Source organism: Pipistrellus hanaki (genome assembly GCF_964339955.1).
Source record: "Pipistrellus hanaki genome assembly, chromosome: 8".
Classification (NCBI taxonomy): Eukaryota; Metazoa; Chordata; class Mammalia; order Chiroptera; family Vespertilionidae; genus Pipistrellus; species Pipistrellus hanaki.
Genome location: NC_140510.1, coordinates 22,042,015 through 22,066,831, shown reverse-complemented (window position 1 = coordinate 22,066,831; position 24,817 = coordinate 22,042,015). Strand labels below are relative to the sequence as shown.

The 24,817-nt window shown below is 34.3% G+C and overlaps 1 protein-coding gene across 1 annotated transcript in view; it reads left to right on the top strand.

Annotated features, from left to right (window-relative positions):
* LRP1B (LDL receptor related protein 1B) overlaps positions 1-24,817 on the top strand; it is a 1,553,318-nt gene that overhangs the window by 925,718 nt on the left and 602,783 nt on the right. The window contains exons 13-17 of the mRNA XM_084892846.1: positions 1,812-2,031; positions 4,188-4,377; positions 11,099-11,221; positions 17,502-17,642; positions 22,087-22,212. Of these exons, the coding sequence (XP_084748972.1) occupies positions 1,812-2,031; positions 4,188-4,377; positions 11,099-11,221; positions 17,502-17,642; positions 22,087-22,212 (800 nt within the window). The remainder of the gene's footprint in view (positions 1-1,811; positions 2,032-4,187; positions 4,378-11,098; positions 11,222-17,501; positions 17,643-22,086; positions 22,213-24,817) is intronic.

Here is a 24,817-nt window from a genome sequence, read left to right as displayed (position 1 = left end):
TAACAATATTTATATTTGTTTCTGCTTATTGTATAGCTATGTGTTCCATTTTCTGTATTTAAGAACCTTCTTATTTGATGGTGATTATAATGTTTTTTACTATACAATTCTCAGTCAGATAATGAAGTGGGTAGATGATGATAGCATATATAGTCTATCAGGTTGGCATCACTTATTTAAATGTTTTTCTTTTGTTTAAATAAAAATAATCATTGTAATAGATCTTATCACAAAATATTTCTTCAAATATAAAACAATACAAAGTATGTTTAGAATATCTGTTATCATTCTTCATTTTTCTTCATTTATCTGTACATATATAGGTACACACACAAAAGAGTGTTACTATTTTCAAAAGAAAAACTAGAGGAAAGATAATTGCAATTTTAACAAGTTATAAATTAGCAACAAGAATAAAAGAGCATTGATTAACTATTTAAGATTTTAGGAAAGTATCAATAGGGAGACAAAAGTTGCACATTTTCCTTTCACAGAGTTGATATATATAGATGAAGTTGAATAGTTATACCTAGCAGTATAGGATTATAGCAAACAGAATGACTCTTGTTTGTTCCTAATTTGCTCCAATAATAAAACCACTCAAAGAGCACACAGGATATAAAATAAGCATATTGCCATGTTTATTTCTAGGGTCAGAATGTATTTTATAAAACCCACTAATCTTAATATACATTCTCAAGTCTGAAAAAGGCCTATCAGCATAATTATAAACTGTCAAGAAACTTTTAAAAAAGCTTCATGGACAAAAATTTTGGATGGTGTGTTTCAGCCTAAGCTGTCCCAAATCCGCCTGTTTAGATCACTGTAGGATTATTCGTCATGGATACAGATGTTTACCAGATTACTTCAGAAATTCTTCAGGGTCCACAAAGTGTGAGAGGTAGAGAATCTAATAAGGGCCTTTCTAGGGTAAGCAGCTTAGGAGAGCTTTGGCACTTGACAAAGTTGTTTATGAGGTGGCTGAATCAAAGCCTACACTTTAATAACTCAAGCACTTTCTCATGACCCTAAAACAGCGCGGGTAGAGGGGCTTAACCTTATTCATGAGGGGATGGCGGTAGTCCCTCTCCCACTGTTGTAGCTTACACAGAATGATTTGTTCTTCAATGCAGAAGCTTTTGTTTGAGATAGAAATTAAATCTCAAAACCTTAAGGTCAGTCAACCTGCTGTTATTAAACTTATGTGCCGCTCAATCATCTTCTGTGGGTTTTGGGGTAATAATAAGCAGCAATAAAGACTAGGTAATTTGCATCAGGAAGACAAAGTAGACCTGGCCAAACAATCGCGGTATGATTGTGCCTTTTAGTTCACAGACAGCCCTAGTGCCTGTCTTGAAAACTAATAACTCACCTGAGATTAAAATAAAGCCTGTGGTCGATCATTAACCATACAAGGAGTTTTCATGTCAGTCAATGGGCTTTTTAATTACCTAGTTGATTATATGTTTTATAAAATGAACAACGTTTAAAAATAGTCAGTCATGGCTCACAAAGCCACTTCCCAAACTTGCTATCCACACCAAAGAAAATCAATATCTGTCACATACTGTTAGCTTAATCCCTGAGACCCTGAGTGTGCTAGCGTGCTTTCTGACATTTGTCCAAAGGATGGACACATGCTTACCTCCCTCAGTACTCCCCAGCGCCTCCTCCCTTTGACAGGTATGCATGTAATTGGGAGAAAAATCAGAATGCCATTAGGTTTTATGGAGGTGCCCAGTTTGCAGAAGTGTCCCCCTGTACAGAGGCTAGTTTAAATAACGCGTTTGCTCCTGTTTGTCATGCCGTAGCTGGATGTATTGGACAGACTGGGAGGAAGATGAGATAGACGACAGCGTGGGAAGGATTGAGAAGGCCTGGATGGATGGCTTCCATCGGCAGATTTTTGTGACTTCGAAGATGCTGTGGCCAAACGGCTTAACTCTGGACTTTCACACCAGCACCTTGTACTGGTGTGATGCCTACTACGATCACATTGAAAAGGTGTTTTTGAACGGCACGCACAGGAAGGTAAAAGACAAACACTGCTGGTTTGAATCCGCAGGCCTCTGCGTTTTAGCAGAGCCTTGTTGTGCTGAGTTAAAAATACTTTCCAGTTTATTCTTACCGCGCCGAGGTGGCAGCCAGCAGTCTCGGTGGGGCGGCTGCAGGAGGCTGAGCAGCCAGTGCAGCTGGCACTGGCCATCAGGAGAGCAGGCCCGCTCACCAGGGTATGCCAGGATTTGTGAGATTTTTCAAAGAAGCTCTCAGGGTATCAGAGCTGCTTTAAAATGCAGCATTTCTACATTCTTGATGAGTTTGCTCTGACCAAGCAACCTTACTCTATTCAAATTTCTTCAAGTTTTGCAGCTGAAATTTAGCTTATAGATTATGTGAACTTAAGTATAATGCATTTTTTTTAAAATAAAGAACTTCATGCCATTGAAATTGAAACAAAAGAATAAACTGAACCTTAAGCTTGTTGGGATGAATAGATACAAACTTCCTCTTACCTCTTTTTGGAAGAAACATTATAAAATGATTCTGAAATTCAGGGGTAAATGGAGAATGTCATTGACTGTGTGACAGAGGCAGCGTAGAGAAAACATCACCTCTGTATTTTATCTTATAATTACATAAACATGTATAAAATTATAAATTCATTCAAACTGTCTAGTTAAATAATACCTATTTAATTAGAAAACTGGAATATTTAAAATTATCAAAATGCTTTCTATGATACTACACTTCTTCCTCTTTGGAAAGGAAGACTGCACAATTGGCTAAACCCATTCATTATGAATTCTGTTTGAGAAATAAATGGTATACTAATCAGTTAAGACTATTTCAGTCATTGACTCACTCTAACTGCTTTAAATATTTTTCTCCAGATGTGTAAAATTCACTGCCACTTAACCTGTCACATACTTAACAGATACTAAATAAATATTTATGATTTCCTTGAAGATGTCGATGTGTACGTAGTAGACATAACATTTCAATGGTCCATGTTTTAGCTTAGGTTGAGGCAAGAAAATAAATAAGAAACTGTCTCAATTATTCACTCTATGAAAATTTATTATGAAGAATTCAGAAAAAAAAAGGGGAGCAACATTTGGATTGCTAACCCTACATTATCTGGACAACTTCTTAAATTCTCTAATATTAAATGAAGTGGGTATAATATGCTTTTCATATTGTATATAATCCATTTTATAAATGTCAAAAGCTAAAAAAGTACTATTATTGGAGGTATTATTCCTTTCCCTCCCCAACAACCCTCCATGTGAAACAGGACTTATCACGTGATCACTCTATTTAAACAACAAAAATATAAAACTGGAATTTAAAGAAGTTATCAAGATAATTTAAATTGAGCCAGGACTGGTTTGGCTCAGTGGATAGAGCGTCGGCCTGCGGACTGAAGGGTCCCAGGTTCGATTCCGATCAAGGGTATGTACCTTGGTTGCGGGCACATCCCCAGTGGGGGGTGTGCAAGAGGCAGCTGGTCGATGTTTCTCTCGCATCAACATTTCTAACTCTCTGTCCCTCTCAATTCCTCTCTGTGTAAAATCAATAAAATATATTTTTTTAAAAAAAAAAAGATAATTAAAATTGAAATTAGCCTACTAACCTAGTTTAACTATTTACTATTTTGTTCAAAATTAAAATATTTGTGTTCTTCCTGTCAGCTCCTAAATTTCCTCAAATTGCAATTGCTCAATTAAAATAGAAAGATCCCTTTTACTCCCAATGTCTTAATACCACCTTGTATCCCTTGGTTATTGGATGAGCAATATTGCAATGTACACAATGACCCTAATTACTCAGGTTAATTTTTATCCCAGGATATGAATCTGTAACATTACAAACAAAAAAAAAGACACAGGGAAGAATGTCAGAGAAAGTCATTTTAACGTTTGCATTTCTTGACCATACGTGTAAAGCCAAATATGAGAGGATTTAAATAAATGAAATATAAATGGTCTCCTTCAAATAACAAATTCTAGAAACAGAAAAATATGCTCACACTGTGAAATCTATTTTTCAAATATACTGAAAGAAAATATGAGTTAAGATATTAGTTGGCTCACTCTATGTTATATGTACTTGTAAACCACTTTAAATACTTAGCTATGTTCCTAACGGTCAGTTCTGAACTTACACAATGTGTTTACCTTTCACAGGTTGTTTACAGTGGGAAAGAGCTGAACCATCCTTTTGGACTGTCACATCATGGGGACTACGTGTTCTGGACTGATTACATGAACGGTTCAATTTTTCAACTAGATTTGATCACAAATACGGTGACGTTACTGAGGCAAGAAAGACCACCCCTGTTTGGGCTTCAGATTTATGATCCACGAAAGCAACAAGGTATTAAACACCAAGTAAAATTGCTTCTGAGTTTCAAACATAATAACACTTCAGTGGTTACAAAAATATTTTATTTCGACAGTGTTTCTGAAATGCTATGATAAAAGGTGTTCAGTCACTTCAAAGTCAAGCACATCTTGGAATTTGTTACCATAAAAATGTATTATTTTGTTATTCAAAATAGCCCGATTGAGTAACTCTGGGAATTATATCTAAGAGAAGTTCAATGTTTTCTCCAAATATTTCTTTTTGATCCAGTCTTCACAGAAGGAGTCTTTTAAAGTAAATAAAAAAATATTTTTGATGTTTTCAAAGATTATTGTGAGCCATTAGAAAAACTTTGGTTGGGAACTAAATATTATGGGAAATATTTTAAAATTCATTATATAAAGAAATTGCATTTTAACAATATCTTAATATATTTTATCTTAGTTCATGTACATTTGAAAAGCACCTAATTAATGTAGATGATAAGAAAGTAAAATAATCTACCATAATATTCATGTCTTATTAAAATCAGATAATATTCTATGCTTTACTTTATGTTTATTAAGATTTATTCAGCCACCCACAAATACCATGACTTGGAATTTAGTGATTAAATAAAGAAAACCATTTGCAAAGTACATAGTAGATTTTTGTTATGATTCTAAATTTATTATTTCTTTTTTAATGGAAATATTTTTGTGAGAATTTAATGAGCCTAGATTTCAATGCATTTAGGATGAAAAATTATATCCTGAGTGTTTCATTGCACATGTTGTTAATAGGAAGTTATCTAGCAATAAGAGTATTTTGAAGATATTTCTGCTAAGAGGGGGATGTTAAAAGAAAACTATCTCAATTAAGAACATTTTTTCTACTATATTACAATTGTCTCATTGGGATAAAAATGCAATTTCATGAAATAATGGAAGTACATAGATTGAGAAATATATAAAGCTTTAATAACTAATAAAATATAAAATTATCTTTAAAAAGCTAAAATGAAATAATTTGAGATGGTATAAACTATAGTTGTGGACACAAAATAAAGAATAGAACAATTGCCTGCATAAATCAAATGCTAATGTTTCCTGTTACATTCACATTCTTCCTGTCCCTCCTCCAGCCACCATTGTTGTTTGTCTACACTAAACTGGAGCCAAGACTATGAATAGGAATAACCCTTCTCATCTCTGGTGGTGTCTTGTTTTCAGGGTTGTTGTTCTCTTTAATTCCATATTGATTAATTTTCTGGATTTTATTACACCAATCAGTATATAATCACATTTTCTATTTTCATTCTCTTCTGTACTTGTTTATCTTGAATGTCATTGCTATACTCACTGTACTCAAACTCCATGACATTCTCATAATTTTCAATTTCTTTAAACTTCTAGTTGGTTTAGAAAGTTGATCAACTAAATGCAATGTATGAAAAAAATATATATCTCAGCTAACTATAAAATGGATATGGGATTAAAACCAGATTCTGATACTTTCTCTTTTATATAAACTTGGGGAAAATCATAAAGATTTAACAAGGATAAGAAATGCTTTCTCCAAAAATATTTTATAAGGAATAGATATATATCAGAGTAAGACTTAGAGCAGTACTTGTGTTTTACATTAATTAATTTGCCCCATCATTTCTCAATCTAGAGGCATATATTTGTAAGTTTCCTTGCATATAAGCATTTGAAAAAATATTTAAATGAATAATGTGTCACAGTCATACACAAAAACACATGTCATATGAGGATTATATTTCAATATTCATGAGGAATATATTTGGTGTTTAGACAGTGTCATTGACATATAATTGTTTAGTGCAGCTCTTTGGATGGACAGTGTATTTGTTAAAATGACTTTTAAAAGATTGGAAATCAAAGGGACATTAAAATGAAAATTTATCCTTGATTACTAAATTATTTATGCAGTATTTATTCTAGAAACTGTCTTACTGATAGAATGCATTTGGCCAAATTGATTGATTGTTTTTTATTAGTTTAGGTGAAATAATCAATGAGTTTGTTTTCTACCCAGTCTCTGTGTGGCAAAGAACTTACTTGAATCATTTGAACAGACAATATAATATAGAAAGGATACCAGATCAACGTCTATTTTACTCAGTCAATGATCATTGAAATTGGATAACCTACTTAGTATCTAAATTTTTAGTTTATTTTACTACATTGATCAAAAAAGCTAGATTATGAAGCAAAGTGCAATCAGATGTTTAAATACAGACATATTATCTTACCCATGTTATAATTTTTCTCAGCAGCATTTCTCTTTGCATCTTTTGAACCATCAATATTAATAAATATTTAGAAACATATAATTGGTGCCACATAAACTTGGGATAACAATTGTCTTGCTAAACTGTTGTGTTTTTTTATTTGTTTGTTTGTTTTTAAGGATAAAATAGCTGGAGTTGAATAGAAAACCAAATCCTTAAGTAGTACATAGCACTATTCTTAATGGAGTGAAATAACCTAGTTTTATATAGCCTTGTACTCTCTTTCTCTTCCTTTTTTTTTCTCTCTATGTGAGACTAATGTATTTAGCATAATTTGTATATGTAAATCATATAGACTACATTTATGTATATGTAATATTTATATATGTCTCTGAATATATATATATATATATATATATGCACATGTAAATAGATGATTCATAATATCATACATATACATACAAATCCTACCCCACAGGAATACTGTGAAAACAATCATGAATATTATTAATGTAATATCTAAACTCTTTTAGACTTAGTGTCAGAAAAATAGTTAGCTAATTTGATCTCTCCAGATCAGGACAAACTCATCATATTTTTGCGTAACATGTCAGCTTATTTCCGGAAGGTTGATATATAACCATACTAAAGAGACTCTTAAGGTATACACACACACACACACACACACACACACACACACACACACAGCTTCAAAGAAGTCAAATGAAAATGGTCTCTAATGAACATATAATTATAAAATATAGAAAAGTATGACACATTTTATCCTGTCTCAGATTGACATCATTCAAAGCTGATTCTTCTGAAATTATCCTAGATGAAATACATAATTTATCTAGTATTTATACAACTTTTATTTTCTCTTCTAAACTGTAATTCTGACTATCTTTCAAGTGAAAAGAATATTCCCATAGGTTTATGTTTCATATTAGGTTCAGAGACTTCTAACTACTCATATGATAAAACTGAGAATTCAAGAGTTTAGGAGGCATATAGAAAAGGGAGTTTTTCCTTCCACTATTTTGAAGAAAATTCATATAAAAGGAAGAATGCAACAATGGGATTTCTTTACACTAATTGTTCATATATTACACCATTTGCTATAAGTAAAAGATACTTTATTAATGAGACTGAGGCCTAAAAAATCCATCTATTAATATAGGTTTGGGAAATATTTTAATATATCATATGTCCTTATTACTCTTTATAAAAGTTACTAGAGGCCCGATGCATGAAATTCATGCAAGGGGCTCCACCGTCACAGCCTCAGCTTTGTCTGGAAGGACATCCTGTCTGGTCTAATTAGCATATTTTGCTTTTATTATTATAGATAATATGCCTTTAAATAATTTACATTGATAAGTATGTAGCCAAAGTATATATGTATACTTACATATAAATAAGAATATTCTTTTTATCTTAATGAAACAGATATATCTACCCACATACATGTACCTTATGTCTACATCCCCAAATGATTGTTTCTATCATTCAAATAGCTGATTAAAAGTTTTATTCATTCATTTATGTCTTCATTCATCAATGTGACTAATGTTATCAAACACACAGTCTGTGCCAGATATTGTAAGTGACAGAAAATATCTATTTCTTCAAGTTTTAAGATTGGAGGAAAAAAGACAAAGCTTTTAGCCCAGATAGATCACTATCTTGAACTTAATTTTGAAAGTTATTCCTCATTTGTTTTTCTTATAGATTTAATTTTTAAAAGTATCTGCTTTAAAAGAAACTTTATTTAGGGTTTTATTTTGTTGTTTTTAGTATGTTATTTTCTGAACTTTGTCATATATAAATAAGTTAGAGTATATATGATCAATAATTTTTGATAAAGAAAAATCCGTTTTCTAATTATTTAGAAATAATGATGATAATAATGAAATGATACCACTATTATTATTATCTAGAAATAAATAATAAACCTTATTATAAATTCTTATTTTTAAAATAAGTTTTTTTTTCTTTTTTGTAGATGTTGGAAAAGTCATTTAAACCTATATTCCTACCTAAAAATGAGAGAAAATCTTCTTATAAGTTTTATTCTAAAAATTGAATTCAATGTATATTTAAAGTAACTAGCACTGAAATTGATGCATAATGATTTTCAATAAAGATAGCTATCAATATGTTGATAAACTTTTTAATTAATATTTATGTATAAAATTTTAATGCCATTTGTAGTCAGTCGTGTTTTCAAGATAATATCTCTACATAAATAGTTTTGTAAGCTACTAGAAATTTAATAAAAACTATCATAGAGCTCTATTGGGAATATGGTTAGGTAATAAATTAAAAATATTAGATACCATTATTATTTTTTAAATCTAAGAACTTTTAATAGGAGGTATAAAATTATTTAAAATAATTTAGATTTTTATTATGACAGGCCAAGTATCAATTCCTCTCTTTCAACAGATAGTATTCACAGAAAGGAAGTGTATTTAAATGTTGGAATAATTATATTTCTAATTACTTAAATTATGCATTCAATGAAACTAATAAGTATGTGTCCTGCTGTTAATTTCAAGAGTGTGATATTTAGATATAGTTTCAATATGAAAATATGTTCTAAAATATTGTTTTCAATACTTTCTTATTTCTTATGGTTTTAATTTTTCAGAGTTATCAATTTTTTGAAGTAATTCTAATTTTACAGAATCTGACTTTTAATAAATGTTGAGCATACAATTTAATCCTCTGCATATGATATGTAACATAGATAAAACTCCTAAGAATCATATGAAATATTCAATTTTTATTCCATGGTTGTGGAATAAATACACCTATATTTGGAAGCTGCCTAGAAATGTTTTTGCTTCTGCTGTTGGAAAAAGTCTGAACCAAGCTTAATTATCCCCCTAGTTTAGAAATTGTTCTATAGCTTTAAATATTAGTTTCCTTAGTTTCAAAGTGTATCTTTCATTTTTTATAAACATAGCAAATTTAATTTATTTCTCAGAATAATGAAAAGAAATATTTATATACTTTTGATCTTCAGGCACATGATGATAATGTCTGGGGATGAGTTAAGTATTTATTGCACAGGGCAACGTTTTAAGTATTCTTTAAACTCATTTATTAACAATTTCTACACAGCATTTCCAACCCCTGAGGCCCACAGTGCAATAACCAAGTCTGTCACTTTAGTCACAGTGTTGGCACTTACACTTGAACTGCCAATGTCGTTTTAGTTACTATATTATTTTATTGTATGTTTCTGAGTAATGAAAAGTTTTTTTTATTTTTAATGTTTGAATAAGATATACTAATATTTTCAAAATGTTCTTTATTGATACTTTGGAAAATGCCGCCATGTAAAATGACCCTGATATTTACACTGCCAGTTGGATTGCATTGCAGAGTTCTTTCTAACTATTCTACACATATATGCTAAGAAAATGCACTTTCTTCCTGGCCTATCTAACTTGTAGGAATAATAACATCAAAATGATGATTACCTAAATTTTATTCACTCTCACCTACATTTTTACAAAACGGAATCTTAAGCCTCTTCAAAAATCTTATCTCAGTTTTATCTGAATCTCCCATATGTTCATGAGAGTGGACATATGAGTTCCCCCCTGTGCCTGTGTATTGATGTCTGTGCATGCCTCGTCAGAGTCTGTGCCGTTCAGGTCCACTGGGATAACACATTACCCTCGTGTGTTGCACAGTTTCCTGAAACCAGCAAGGCTGCTCATTCTTTTTTTTTTTTTTTTTTTTTTTAAAGAGAATTTCACTTTAAAAATATATATATATGTTATTGATTTTTTTACAGAGAGGAAGAGAGAGGGATAGAGAGTTAGAAACATCAATGAGAGAATCACTGATCAGCTGCCTCCTGCACACGCCCTTACTGGGAATGTGCCCTAAACCAATGTACATGCCTTTGACTGGAATCAAACCTGGGACCTTCCAGTCCGCAGGCTGACGCTCTATCCACTGAGCCAAACTGGTTTCGGCAAGGCTGCTCATTCTTAAGGCTTCCCAAACATCCTCAATGCACTGACATGCCAGTGCGCTCCTGGCACAGGGGAGCAATGCCCTGCCCCTTCTGCAAGCTCACTTGCTTTCTGTTCACTTGGGATCCAAAGCCACTTTCCAAGTCCTGGTGGTCTACTTTCCAAAAAAACGCCGACTTCCTAACCTGGGAAATGACTCTAGACAGGTGCCATTCCGTCTTCTCTCCTCCCCGCTCTCCCTTCCGGTACCCAACTACACTCAGATCATTATCCTACAACCAACATGCAAATTCCTGGCATCAGCACAACATGTATTTTCAAACATTTCTGGACTTCATTGAGCAGAAATGCTGGCTGCATTAATCAATTAGTTATATAATAATGAATATGTAATATGTATGTGTGTGGGGGGGGGTGTGCATATTGAAGTCTACCTACACTTCCTGGATATAACCGGATGGAGTCAGAGAGCTCTGACACATGTCATTCATTCCGCTTGCAGGTGACAATATGTGCCGAGTAAATAACGGGGGCTGTAGTACACTGTGCTTGGCCATCCCAGGAGGCCGAGTCTGTGCTTGTGCTGATAATCAACTTTTAGATGAAAACGGAACAACTTGCACATGTGAGTTTCTTTCCTTGTTACAATCGTTGTCTATATGTGTCTTTTTGAAGACCAGAAGCAGATGAAACCGAAGGAATTAAAATCAAAATACCATCGGTTGTTTCTCATTGAACTTGCAACATAAGGCTATGGTTAATTGAGGATGAATTCTAATGCCATGCCTGGAAGGCATCAAGAATGAGTAGGCTGTGTTCTTTGTCCTTGTGAATTTTGTATGCCATGGTCAAATTCTCCTACAACTAGAATTGAGGCCAAGTGTAGCATAGTAACTTGGAACTTACATAACCTGGACAAACATATGTAAACCCAGTTGATCAATTACCAAGTGAGTTTATTTATTTATTTATTTACTTACTAGAGGCCCAATGCATGAAATTCGTGCAACAGAAGGCCTTCCTTCCACCAGCTGCTGACACCGGCTTCCCTCCAGCACCCGGGACCGGGGCTTCCCTCCAGCTGCCAGCAGGCACCTGGGACCCAGGCTTCCCCCCAGCCCCATGCAGGCACCTGGGACCCGAGTTTCCCTTGCAGCCCTGCTTATCTGGAAGGTTGTCCGGAAGGCCGTCTCTTCCAATTAGCATATTACATTTTTATTATTATAGATCTTGACACCTTTGTGGGGAAAACCACAACATACAAAGTTAGTAAATGAGCCCATGGATAATCTCAAAAAAGTAAATTAAGCTCCCCCAAAATGATTGGTATTATTTATTAAAATAGCAGGATAATTTTGTCCAGTGTAATGAAACTAATTTTTAAAATGCCTCTTCAGTGGCCTGAAAGAAAAGAGAAATTTCCAACATAGCTTACTCCCAGGAAAGCGACTTAAGCTTTGCAAAAATATTGATCCCAAAGGTGGCGTTGCACAGTTATGCGTCAGTGGTACCCTGTGACCTTTTCCACCTTCTGGAACAACAGATAGATTTCTCTGTCAAAAACAGTGCTCCCCTGTGGCCGGGCCGTTTATCTGGTCAGCTGTGACAGGCCTTCTGCTCTAAGATATATGCAATCTCATGTGTAGTAAAAAAGTTTAAGGCAGTGAAAAGTTTAGAAGCCCCATCTAGATAAATATATTTATGGCCTTCTCTGGGTAGGAACTCACAAAAGATTATGTGCCACTTAGTTTGGCTGCTCAGAAGAATACTTTATCTAATAGAAGGTCATCCCCCTTTGACCTAAAGGAGAAAATTAAAAACCTAAAGCAACATTTTTCATCTGCTTTTCTGTATTAAATGTCTTATACTTCCAACAAAGTACAACTTAAAGTTTGTTTTATGGGTCTTCCCTCTTCCTGCTCAAATGAAGAGATAGGTAGAAACTCTGTACTCCCCAAACATAAAAACTTAATCAGCCAAAACCAGTTTGGCTCAGTGGATAGAGTGTCAGCCTGCAGACTGAAAGGTCCCAGGTTCGATTCCGGTCAAAGGCATGTACCTGGGTTGCGGGCACATCCCCAGCAGGAGATGTTCAGGAGGCAGCTCATAGATGATTCTCTCACATCGATGTTTCTAACTCTCTATCCCTCTCCTTTCCTCTCTGTAAAAAATCAATAAAATATATTTTTTTAAAAAAAATAAAGGAAAAATAGTAAAGTTAGGGGCATAGACTCTTGTTCATGGATGCCACATGCTTCTGAAACCAATGTCAGGAATATATGTATTAAGTCCAATTACTTAGCTGAGGCCTAAATCTGAGATAATTCAACAATAAAATAAAATAAAATAAATGTTAGTAGTTTTCTTTCTTTACTTTATTAGCATCTAGACATTAACTCCAGCAACTACTCTACCAGTTTTTACTGAAGAAAGTTAATACTAGAATACATGTTTCCGCCGAATCCAGTTTGGCTCAGTGGATAGTTTCCGCCTGCGGACTGAAGAGTCCCAGGTTTGATTCCGGTCAAGGGCATGTACCTCGGTTGCGGGCATGACCCCAATGGGGGGTGTGCAGGCGGCACCTGGTGGATGATTCCCTCTCATTGATGTTTCTAACTTTCTATCCCTCTTCCTTCCTCTCTATAAAAAAATATGTCAATAAAATATATTTAAAAAAAAAAAGAATACATGTTTCCCTTCGTAATGTACTGAAGCCTGGTCTTAATACTATAATAGCAGGTTTGAAAGGATGTCTGAGAGCCTGCAGTTACTTGCAAGGCATGTCACGATTCATATAGTTTCATTTTTTATTTTGATTAAATTAGAAGATTATTTATTACTTTGTAAGTTTTCTCATCATGTTGTAATATTAAAAATATGAGATCATGTTGTAATATTTTAATAAAAATAACCCTTGTGGTAGAATTACAAGTTTTGCATCAATTTTCAAATTCATAGTACAAAACACAACCCTGCCACAAAGTTTGCCATAGTAGCAGTTGTTAATATACTGAAAGCAATATATGGCTGCACCCAAACACCCACCTGCAGTATAGGTTCAGTCATCATGAGAATTAGAACAAAATGGCACTACAATAATGGTTGTAATGTAGAATTATCACCCTCTGTTAATTCTGGTAAGTCAGGCAACAGATATTTTGGAACATCTTTCTTTGCCTGGTTCTGTGCGAGGCATTGTTCTGTTCGGTGTGTGACATTGTCCTTCCTACATTGAAGGATCTCAAGGGAAGCATTAGTTGTGCAAAAATTATTTACTTAATAACTCCTTTATACAAATCTGTGCAAGGTATAAAAATATTAATCTTATTTTTATAGATGCCATTGGCTCTCTTATGTGATACCAAATATACTTGTTCCATAATGTTGCTGATTCTCACAAAAATTGGTAGATTGTCTGATCATCAACTGGGCAGTCATGACAGATGACATTGCTCCCCAACTCCATACAATTGGGTCAATGCTGAGAAAAACAAATTAAACAACAACAACAAACAAACACAAAAGCTATGCTTTCTACACTCTTTCCCCCCTTAATGTCTAAGGAACTTGTATTCAGGTCTAAGTGAAAAACAAAATTACTTTTGTCAAGTTTCTCTCATATTCATAAGTTAACACTACAATTATAAGGGGATGCTTTCTTCTTATTTATATTTTATTTTTACCTTTTATAAAATTGAATATGGGGATGACATTGGTTAATAAACTCTATATTAACTCTAGAACATATCATCTATACCCTGCATCTATGAGCTGACATTTTACCCATATTAGCACGTATCACATTAAATATTTTCTTGATAATGGATGATGTTAGCTCAAAAAGAATGTGTCTTCTATAATTACAAATCTGAACAGACTTGATTGTCTGCTCTAATAACATGGTGTTTCTGTGGCATAACTGCTGATTATATCTGGAAAACATGGGTTAGGGCTACAATAAACTAATGATGCCATATGTCCCAGGAGACTGGAAATCAGAACCACACATCTTAAAAAAAAAAATTCTTTACTATTATGTCAAGAATTTTGAAGGGTCTGAGATTTCATTCTAGTTTAAAGCTAACATGTCAGCCACTCAGTGTGTCATAAATTCTAACAGGAGACACAATTCTGAATCAGATGCAAAGGATTTTATTATTTGTGGCCCAGCAGGCAGCTTAAATTTAACATCCACTCTGGTTCTTCTGGTCCCATCCCACCCCAATCCATATGAGGAAAATGCACAGGCGGGCCTCGGGGGTGCTGAACACACAATGAGTCCATAGCACCACTTAAGAGCGTAGGAGTCTGCTGGAAAAAATCTGCCAACCTTAGTCCTGAAGAGAGACATTATCTTTATATCTCGATTTACCAAAATCCTGCTCTCTGCTCTAGAAGGACGTACTGTCTCCATCTTCCAAGGCTGTTAGTTATATAAGCATCCCTGATAAAAATTCCAGAATAAAAGCTTATACAAGACATATACTAGGAGGAACACCAACAAATGTTTCTCATCCAACAAATAAGAGCTTACCAGAATTGCAGACAAACTTTTAAAAATGTCAAGGCCCAGCTAGCGTAGCTTAGTGGTTGAGTGTTGACCTACTAGTGTGAACCAGGAGGTCATGCTTTGATTCCTAGTTGGGGCATATACCTGGGTTGTGGGCTTGATCCCCAGTGTGTAGGATGTGGGAGGCAGACGATCAATGATTCTCTCTCATCATTGATGTTTCTATATCTCTCTCCCTCTTCTTTCCCTAGACATTTTCCTTTTCTTTAATAACGATGTAATTGTTCAGAAGCAATTTTACTTTCACTCTAGTATTTGAATATTTTTATGTGGATTGGATTATTGTTTAAATAGGCACATGAAAACCACTCTTTTAAAATTGGTACAATTCTTATCAAAAGAAAACTGATGGTTTATTGGGTTTTTCAGTCCTTATAATATGAAGCAATGGAATTGATTATCTTTTTTGAAGTCAACTATAGAGAGAATAGAGAAAATGTTCAAGTTAAACCTAAATGGGAAAGGAAGCTGATCACATCTCAAACCAACTTTCTTGTTTAACTGGAATAATAATAAAATAAATAAATAAATAAATAAATAAATAAATAAATAAATAAATCCTAACAAACCAACAACAGCACAACAAAATTCTAAGAAAATTTAGGCTTTATGATTATAGAAAAGAAATTAATTAAACTACCATTCCTTAAGTGCCTAGTTCTAAAGTGAGGTTTAATGGATTCAAAAGAAGAAACTGTACCACCCTCAACAATCTGAGGGTCTAACTGAGCAGACTTGAAACTCAAAGAAAGGAAAATGTGCATGTTATTAGGGATCAATTCTACAGATTGTTGAAAGAAAAGCTTGATCCTGGAGAGGGGTTAGACATATCCCAGAGTGCACTTCCCTTTGTTTAGATTCTCATCCTCATGCCCTGCTGTGGCAGGAAAAGGGCCCCCAGCAGGGGCTGAGTAGGAGACCCTATGGTCTTCCCTTTTTGTTTTTATATTGTTGTCATTTCCTATTTGGGCATCACACACACACACACACACACACACACCACAAAATTTATTTGAAGTGACCTCACAGAAATGACATCACTAAACTTACTGCTATAGCATTCTGTTATTGAAAAAGATTAGAGTTAAACAGAGAGGAAAAATTACTTAGTTCCCACATATGGTATCTGCTGTCTGAGAAGGAAGGGACAGAAGAAACATGTATTACCTTTGTTCTAACTGAATATTTCATTTACCATACTACCTATTCTTTTTACCCATAAGATTGAAAGGAAGCATATGAATTTATTAGTCAGTTTTGTTCTTTTTTCTGGCCCCACAAACACACGTGTGTGCGTTGCTGCATCTCTCCGAAGCAGGTTCTCTGCAGTTACCCTGCGGGTCACAGTCTCTCTCCCGTACTTGCAGCAGAGAAAACACAAAGATTAAGATAGTGTTAACACCAAGTGTTCTGGAAATGCCATGTTTTTTTTTTCTCTCCATAGCTCTCATTTTTCTCTCCATGTCTCTTGCTTAGTTTTTGTGACAGTTCATCAGTTCAAACGCGTTATCCAAAGTAAAGTTGAAAGCCATGAGAACTGGAAAAGAAAGATCAGCTGTGCTTTTCCTATGAATAAGCCAGCTTTTAGTAATTCAACGCTGTTTCAGTCTGTGAAAAACAAATCATTTACTGTTACTATCGCCACATGTTCCCTTTTCTTCCTAGACTCTACTGAATCCACTCAGAGATAATAGAATACTAACACTCTTAGTTCGTGAATAAATCCCAGTTAACTGAATTCCTAACATTTGATGAAAGGGCATGAAATATATGGAGAAAGGTGCTGCATAGAATTCCGGTACATAATGAGATTGTTTTGATTAACTTAACACTTTCTTTAATATTTAACCAGGACTGAGTTTTTCTCCCACCTAGAGACCAACAAAGTAAATGCAGTGATCAATGATGGGTGCTATTGCCGGTCATTGCATTTTCATTAATTGTTGGCATACTGATCTATAAGATGGAAATAGTAAAATTATTTGCCAGGCCTACTGTATAGATTGTTATAGTGATCAACTCAAATTATGAATGAAAGCCCTCTAAAAAGTAAAACTAAAAACTCAATGTAAAAACCCTACCAAACATAATGTGGTATATTATTATTGTTGTTGTTGTTATTGTTATTTTGGTAATCTTTAAACATTTTAGTAGAATAATTATCATCAGAAAAAACTTAAATTTTTCTCACTTCTAGAGATTGGTGTCACTACAATGCTAGCATGTTTTTATATTTTCCATAAAATAAAATGAATCAGCATTTAGTTGTTATAACCTTTTAATGAATTAATAGAGCCAGTACTGTTCATACACCTTGGATTTTTTTATAACCTAGATAATCCAGGAGAAGTATTACCTCATGTATGTAAAGCTGGGGAATTTCGTTGCAAGAACAAACACTGCATCCAAGCTCGGTGGAAATGTGATGGTGACGATGACTGTCTAGACGGAAGTGATGAAGATTCAGAGAATTGCTGTATGTTCTCCTTTACGTAATATTAAATCTCCCTGACTCTTTAAGTGTGTGAACTCTGAAAATAGTTTGTGGAAGTCTAAAAATGTTACAAATTGAGCTGGGGTTTTTTTGTTTTGTTTTTTTTCTCAGTCATACTTTCTATAGTTTTAAGGTGCTGGTTTTCTCATCCTTCCCCATCTTTTCCGTTATCATTCTGGTTGATGCAGAAGTCCTCTCCTTTCCCATTTGCGCTGCAGCACCAGCACCACGTCATTGCCAGGATGTTGCTGTAGCAGGTCCTTCGGGATCTCTGAATTTAAAGATGTGGAAAATCAGTTTAAACTCCCTCAGGACAGAATTAGTGGTACAGAGGGTCACGAGCCACTCCATTGCTCCTTGGCAACTGAGCCTGGGAGAAAATCCAGAAAGACAGACATGGGTTCGCAGAATGTTATTCCCTCAGTACATGGTAGGAAACACATATGGGGCACTCGGATACAAATGAGAGATTTGATTTTTCTCCTGTTTGGCTTATTTTTAGTTACCTATCATTTGCTGCAATAGAAATAGTTTCATGTTTTTGTAGGGATAATAAAATGTCCCACATACATAAAGGGAAAACTCTTTGAGAAGTATATTAAATAATGTTTTGGCAATGTATTTGATTACACTCACTACCTGTGTGATTTTGAGAAATATAAAATGTTTTTTATATAAAGAGAGAGTGGTATGCGGTGGACATATGCATCTTTCCTCTCTTAATTTGACTTCGATACATTTTTTTAAAATTATGTTTGTTTCCTAATTTTAATTAAATACATTTTCAGGTTAAAGTGACTGACCTAATTGTGAGTTAATTGATAAATTTCCATTTTTCTTTTTCTTTTTCATCAAGAATATAAACATAAAGTTTTAAAATCTATAGTTATGATTGAATAAAGTTGGTCTGGGCATCTATATCATAAAACTATCTCTGCTTTGGGGGGGAAAAACAGGAATATGGACTTTAAAAGATATTTTCAAATTGTGCATAAAGGCTTAATACATAAACTGTCATTAATACACATAGCACTACTTTCTTTTAATTTCCAAACATGGGTCTGACTGCAACATTATGCATTTCTTATTTTCAAACTCATTAATATCTATACTATAAAGTGTGAAACTTCAAATAAAATATTAAATAATAGTTGATACAATTTTGGAGTGAAAGAAGCATTTTTATGTAAGAGTACAGGTGTGTTTTTTCCTACTTACTTTACACAAATGATGTATTATTTATTGATTAAATTAGCTGCCTCACTTCTAAATCACTGTGTTTATTCATGGTTTTAATGAATACTCCTTACATATCAGCTCCCTAATTAGTCAGTGTCTGTTCAGAGTACAAATATTTCATCACAATATCCATGCTTTAGCCTTAGTTCCATGCTTCTATTTATGAGATTGTTCTTTTCACCAACTCACAAAGAAACACGTTTCCTTTTGAATATGCAGGAGTATTATATTTGTACCATTAATTATAGCATTAAAATTGCTTGTCAGTATTTTTCTCTTTTTTCATCATGTACAACCTCATAACCCAAGCCTACAGCATGGGGTTTTCCTGGAGTCTTCTAATTCACTCATGATCCATATTAAGTTCTATCAAAGAACTCTCTCTCTTTTACCTCCTAAATAATTAATATTTAATCTTTACCTCCTTTCAATTTCACTGACTAAATTAGAGTCCTATCTTAGATTAATAGAGCAAGTTCCCTGCTATTATTCCCACCAGAATCCCTCCTTAACTAAAGCCCACTTTCCACACTACTTCCAGAGTGACATTTAAACACTGAAACTAGCCCTAACCAGTTTGGCTCAATGGATAGAGCATTGGCCTGAGGACTGAAGGGTCCCAAATTCAATCTTGGTCAAAGGCATGTACTTTGGTTGCAGGCACATACCTAGTCCGGGGTGTGTAGGAGGCAGCTGATCAATGTTTCTCTCTCATCAATCTTTCTAACTCTCTGACCCTCTCCCTTTCTCTCTGTAAAAAAAAAAAAAAAATCAATAAAACATATTTTAAAAATAAATAAATAAATACTGAAAATCTAGTCTTGATATTTCAGTAACTACATAATCAAGTTAAATTCTAAAATTCATTGACTTACATATAAGACACTTTATGTTATATCCTGTCTTTACATTCTTAGCCTTAAATGTCTTTCATGAATCTACTTAACCTTTTGTCCTTATCAAGTTGAACTACAAGTAGATCTCTAAAAAAAGGTAATTACTCACCCCTGTGACATGCATTGCACTCTGTTTCTAGCAGTGGAATTCACCATCCTTTTCCATTACTTCCATAGAGAAGTCCCTTTTGAATACCAAAATAATCTTCTCTCAGTATAGCTTTGAGTTAAATATCTCCTATTATATCCCTTTACTATGGCAGTTTCCATAGCTCAGTGCAATTGTGTGCTAAATTCTATGGTGCATCTAATAGGTGAATTTCTTCATGAGGAGACATGTTTTATTGAAGCATCGTTTTTAGTCTAACACAATATCTAGTACCTCCTATCTAATAAAATGATAATATGCAAATTAACCATCACATTGTCACAAAGATGGCAGCATCCATCACCACAACATGGCAGCACCCATGGCCACAAGATGGCAGTGCCCATTCCTCTGAGCCTCCCCGGGGTCCCCCAGTCCCAGGGGTGGCTGGCCGCTGAAAGCGGGCAGTGTGAGTGGCTTTGGAGGATGCTTGCTTTGTCGCTGTGGTGACAAGGCAAGCATTCCATGCCCCTGGCCATGGAGAGCCTCTGGGCTGTGGAGAGCCTCTGGGCTGTGGAGAGCTCTGGGCAGCAGGCACGGAGCAGCCAGGCCCCACAGAGAGCTACTGTTGCACGGATTCGTGCACAGGGCTAGTAGTGGATTAATAAGTGACTAAGTAAATGGGGCAACAACAAACTAAACACCTATGGTCAGTTTCCAGCAATATGGGGTAATCTCTAAGTATTTTAGCGATTCTGAGCAGCATTTTATTTCTGGGGTTCCATGGTGAATATTCCAGAACTATGTAATTCATTTCATGGAATTATTTTAGGTTTTAAATACTCACAACCTTTGACCTTGAATCCCAACTCAAACTCACAAAGCTATGGATTATATTTGCCCCTTCATTTAGAACTCTGATTTACATCCCTGATGAAAATTGCAAAGGTCACCGATCAAGCTTCAATGAATTGCTTATGCATAATCTTAGCTCTTTCAGATACCCTGATATATTGGATGACTTTTATTCTCATGAGTAGTTATTTTTGCTCAAGTCCCTGAAGTGAGTAGAAAATGGTAATATGATCAAATGCCAGACAACATAAAGCTTTTTCACCTTTTTTTAAAAAAATAAACATGAATGGAAACTTTCTAAACAGTGATAAAATCACTTTATCACCGAAGCTACTTTAAAGAAAAAGTGTTTAGAAACTGCCTGGAAAAGCATACATTTGCTTTGCAACAGCATGATAAAACATCCATTTTTTTTTAAATTCTAAGCATAAGGAATGCCAAAATTTATTTTTATTATACAGAGTACAACTACTGGGCTTTAAAAAAAAAAAAAAAAAAAACTACTTCAAAAAGAATGTTGAAATTCTAAAACAAATATTAAAGAGCATGCCAATTCATTTAGGAGTTTTGCCTCAAGGATGGAGGAAAAATAATCACATTAGTTTAACTTTAAGATAGCCCCCTGTTGTGCTTAGAGATTGGAGGCTAAATCCTCAGCTCTGTACAGCATCCCATTGGAGGACTGCTGTTGCCCTCAGTGTATTTGGTGGTTGCATGTTTGTTTGTACTAGGGGACGAAACTCATAGTTATCCATTTTGTCATTAAAATTATGCAGGACCCCATATTTAGCCAATTCTAGGTCTGAGCTGATGCTTTGCTTTCTTCTTTTTTGATATTTCCAGTCTCAAGAAATGTTGGACAAAGCATAACAAAAAATAGGCTTATTTAATATTTCAAGAACTACTTGAGTTAATGTGTGGTTTTAAATGTATTTTTATATATGATTAAATTATTTGATGGATATTTCCTGTACTGTATATTAAAATTTGAGGTTGGTAAAAAAACAAAAAACAAACACAAACTCTGAAATTTAGTTACCTGTTGTGTTAAGGGTTAGAAAACCAAAGTCAGTAATATAGTTGGTTTTAATGAAGACATGTATATATTTACTTTTATATGAGATTTAATGAATTGATGTCTTCTATTTAATTGTTATATTTTAAAGGAGCTTTGAATAGTAATAGTTTTGATAAATATGAGACTCTGGATGAAAGAAGCTATTACTTTATTATACTCTAATATTACAATTACTATAACCTTTCCATAACTCTAACTTAAATAGTCATAATTTTATCCAATTTCATATCATTAAACTTTCTTCTCCTCTCCCTCCACCCTCTGCCCCAGCCAATCATAGCTGTCCTGATGATCAATTTAAATGCAAGAACAATCGCTGTATCCCCAAGAGATGGCTTTGTGATGGAGCTAATGATTGTGGGGGCAATGAAGACGAATCCAATCAAACTTGTGCAGGTAATCATTTGCTGGGATATATACTGTTACATAAATCTCTTCCAAAGTTAATCTCCATAAAAATGCAGGTCAGTGCTTTGAACTAAAGTGAACTTTCCTAATGTTGTATTCTGATTATTGGAATAGTAAATGAATTCAACACTTAATTCCATAAATCCTAGAATACAAATTATATTTTAATTGATCTTTGGGCATGACTCTGCTCTCAAAGTAATTTGGCACTTTCTCTACCCATATGGGTTGACTGGCGATGCACTAGTTGGACAAGACTTGTCCCTGCTAAATCTTACTTGGCAGAGGAAGTTGAGGTTTGTTTACATGCTGGGATGTAGGCCACTCACAAGGAGAACATTTTTTTTACGTTGAAAAAATAATTTATATATTTTATTTAGTCTGCTATAGAATTCCTCTGTGAACAGTTTCTGTTCTTGGAACATTATTTATGTAGGTTAGGATTTTCACCCTCTACCATGAAGTCCCACCATCACTAAGCCTATTTATATTTCCATATAATGTATCCCATTGTAATAAATCTTTGAATCCCTAGCCAGATTCTTGTGGAATAGAAATATACAATCTGTGATACAGGTTACAATGGTGTGGCAGAAAGGTCACTGTTAGTCAGATAAACGTTGAAAAATGATACTGACTAGCAGCAGCCTAGTGATTCTCTATAAACGATAAAAAAAAGGTAGTGCATTTGATGCTTCATATTGATATGATCAGTAAAATCTGTTTTTCAATCATTACACACAGCGACACCAAATTATATCAACCACCTCAACTCCTCTTTGTGCCAAAATAAGCATTACTAAATAATAACTATAATATGTTAGTGAAAACTCATGAGGAAGCATATAAAGAAAAGGCCCAGAGTAAAAAAGCCTTGTTTTGAACTCTTGTTTTTTTCCTTAGAAAGATTGGTACTTCTCTGCACTTCAATTTACTCAGATATTTATTTCAGTTCTATAAGGACTATGACTTAACAAGAAATTGTTTCCAAAGAGCTTTTTACTGTGAACTAAATAACAACATGATAAGAACAAAACAAGTACTATTCCATAATCCTAGCCTCCATCTTATTTTCAGTTTTTTCGATAGAGACCTGTTTGCTGAGGATCCATGGGCTAGTTATTCTGTTGTTCCTTGATAAAAAGCATAGTCTAATATTTTAGAATAACTGATCATTTCCAAGATATTTTGTGTGTCTTATAAGGTTGTTTTACAAAAGACACCTGGTTGGATAAGGGCCTCTAGAGACTTGTCCTAGGCCCCTGCCTTCAAGCCCATTAATTTCATAGCTGAAGGCATGAGAGAAGGGATTTGTCTTAACTCACACCATTAGTTAGAGTTAAAATCAATCCATGAATTCTTTCTTCAAGATCATTGATCCTTTTATCAAATGATATCATCCTGAGGATTAGCTAGAATTTTAGGTATGGTCAATTTAACTTTGGCCTGGTAGCCTTTTATTATAATCACAGTAAAATATCTTTCTAAGCCAGTGCAGTTATTATTCTTCTAAGGTTCAGATTGAAATCACAGTCTGTCATTATATCCTAAACAGATAGATTTGCTTTCACCTTAAAATCAAAGGGATTGCTGACTCTTCATAATGTCATGTCTCTTTCATTTCAATTAGATTTTTAATATATATTTTTATTGAGTTAAGAGAGAAAGGGTGGGGAGAGAGAGGGAGAAGGAAAGAAAGAGGGAGAAAGAGAGGGAGAGGGAGAGAGAGAGGGAGAGAGAGAATGATGAGATACAATCATTGATTTATTTCCTCCTGCATGCCAACTGGGGATCAAGAGCACAACCTAGGCATGTGACCTAACTGGGAATTGAACTTTGACTTCCTAGTTCATAGGTTGAAGCCCAACCACTGAGCCAGATTTATTTGATTTTTAAAAAATATATCTTTATTGATTTCAGAGAGGAAAGGAGAGGAAAGAGTGATAGAAACATCAGTGATGAGAGAGAATCATTGATTGGCTGCCTCCTACACGTCCCCTACTGGGGATCAAGCCAGCAACTTAGGCGTGTGCTCTTGACCAGAATTGAACATGGGACCCTTCAGTCTGCAGAGTGATGCTCCTATCCACTGAGCCAAACCAGCTAGGGCCTATTTAATTTTTTAATTCCTCTTGTTTCTAGATGATTTTTAAAGAAGTATTTTGTGTTAACTAGCTATATATAGTAGTAAAAGTGAAAATTCTGCATATGATAGCAAATGCAGCAATCAATCCTAATTAATAAGATTTCTAAGACTTTCTAGACCTTTAATGCAACTTTTTACATTTCAAAGGAGACAGTATACAACTTTTTACATTTCAAGTGCCAATCTAAGTAATGGCCATACTTTTAAGTACCACATCTCAGTACTAGGTTTTCTTGTCCGTGTATTCATGACAGGTATTTTGATCACTGTACACCTCAGGAAATTGAATAAAAGGAGTAAAGAGAAAAATAAATGTACCTATTAACTTTGAAAACTAAGTATGTTGTGTTGTTACAATGTATTTCCATTTTGTTTTACAAAAATAAATAAACAGATCACATTGCTCATCATACAGGAAAAAATGGTACATACAATAGATATGTTCCC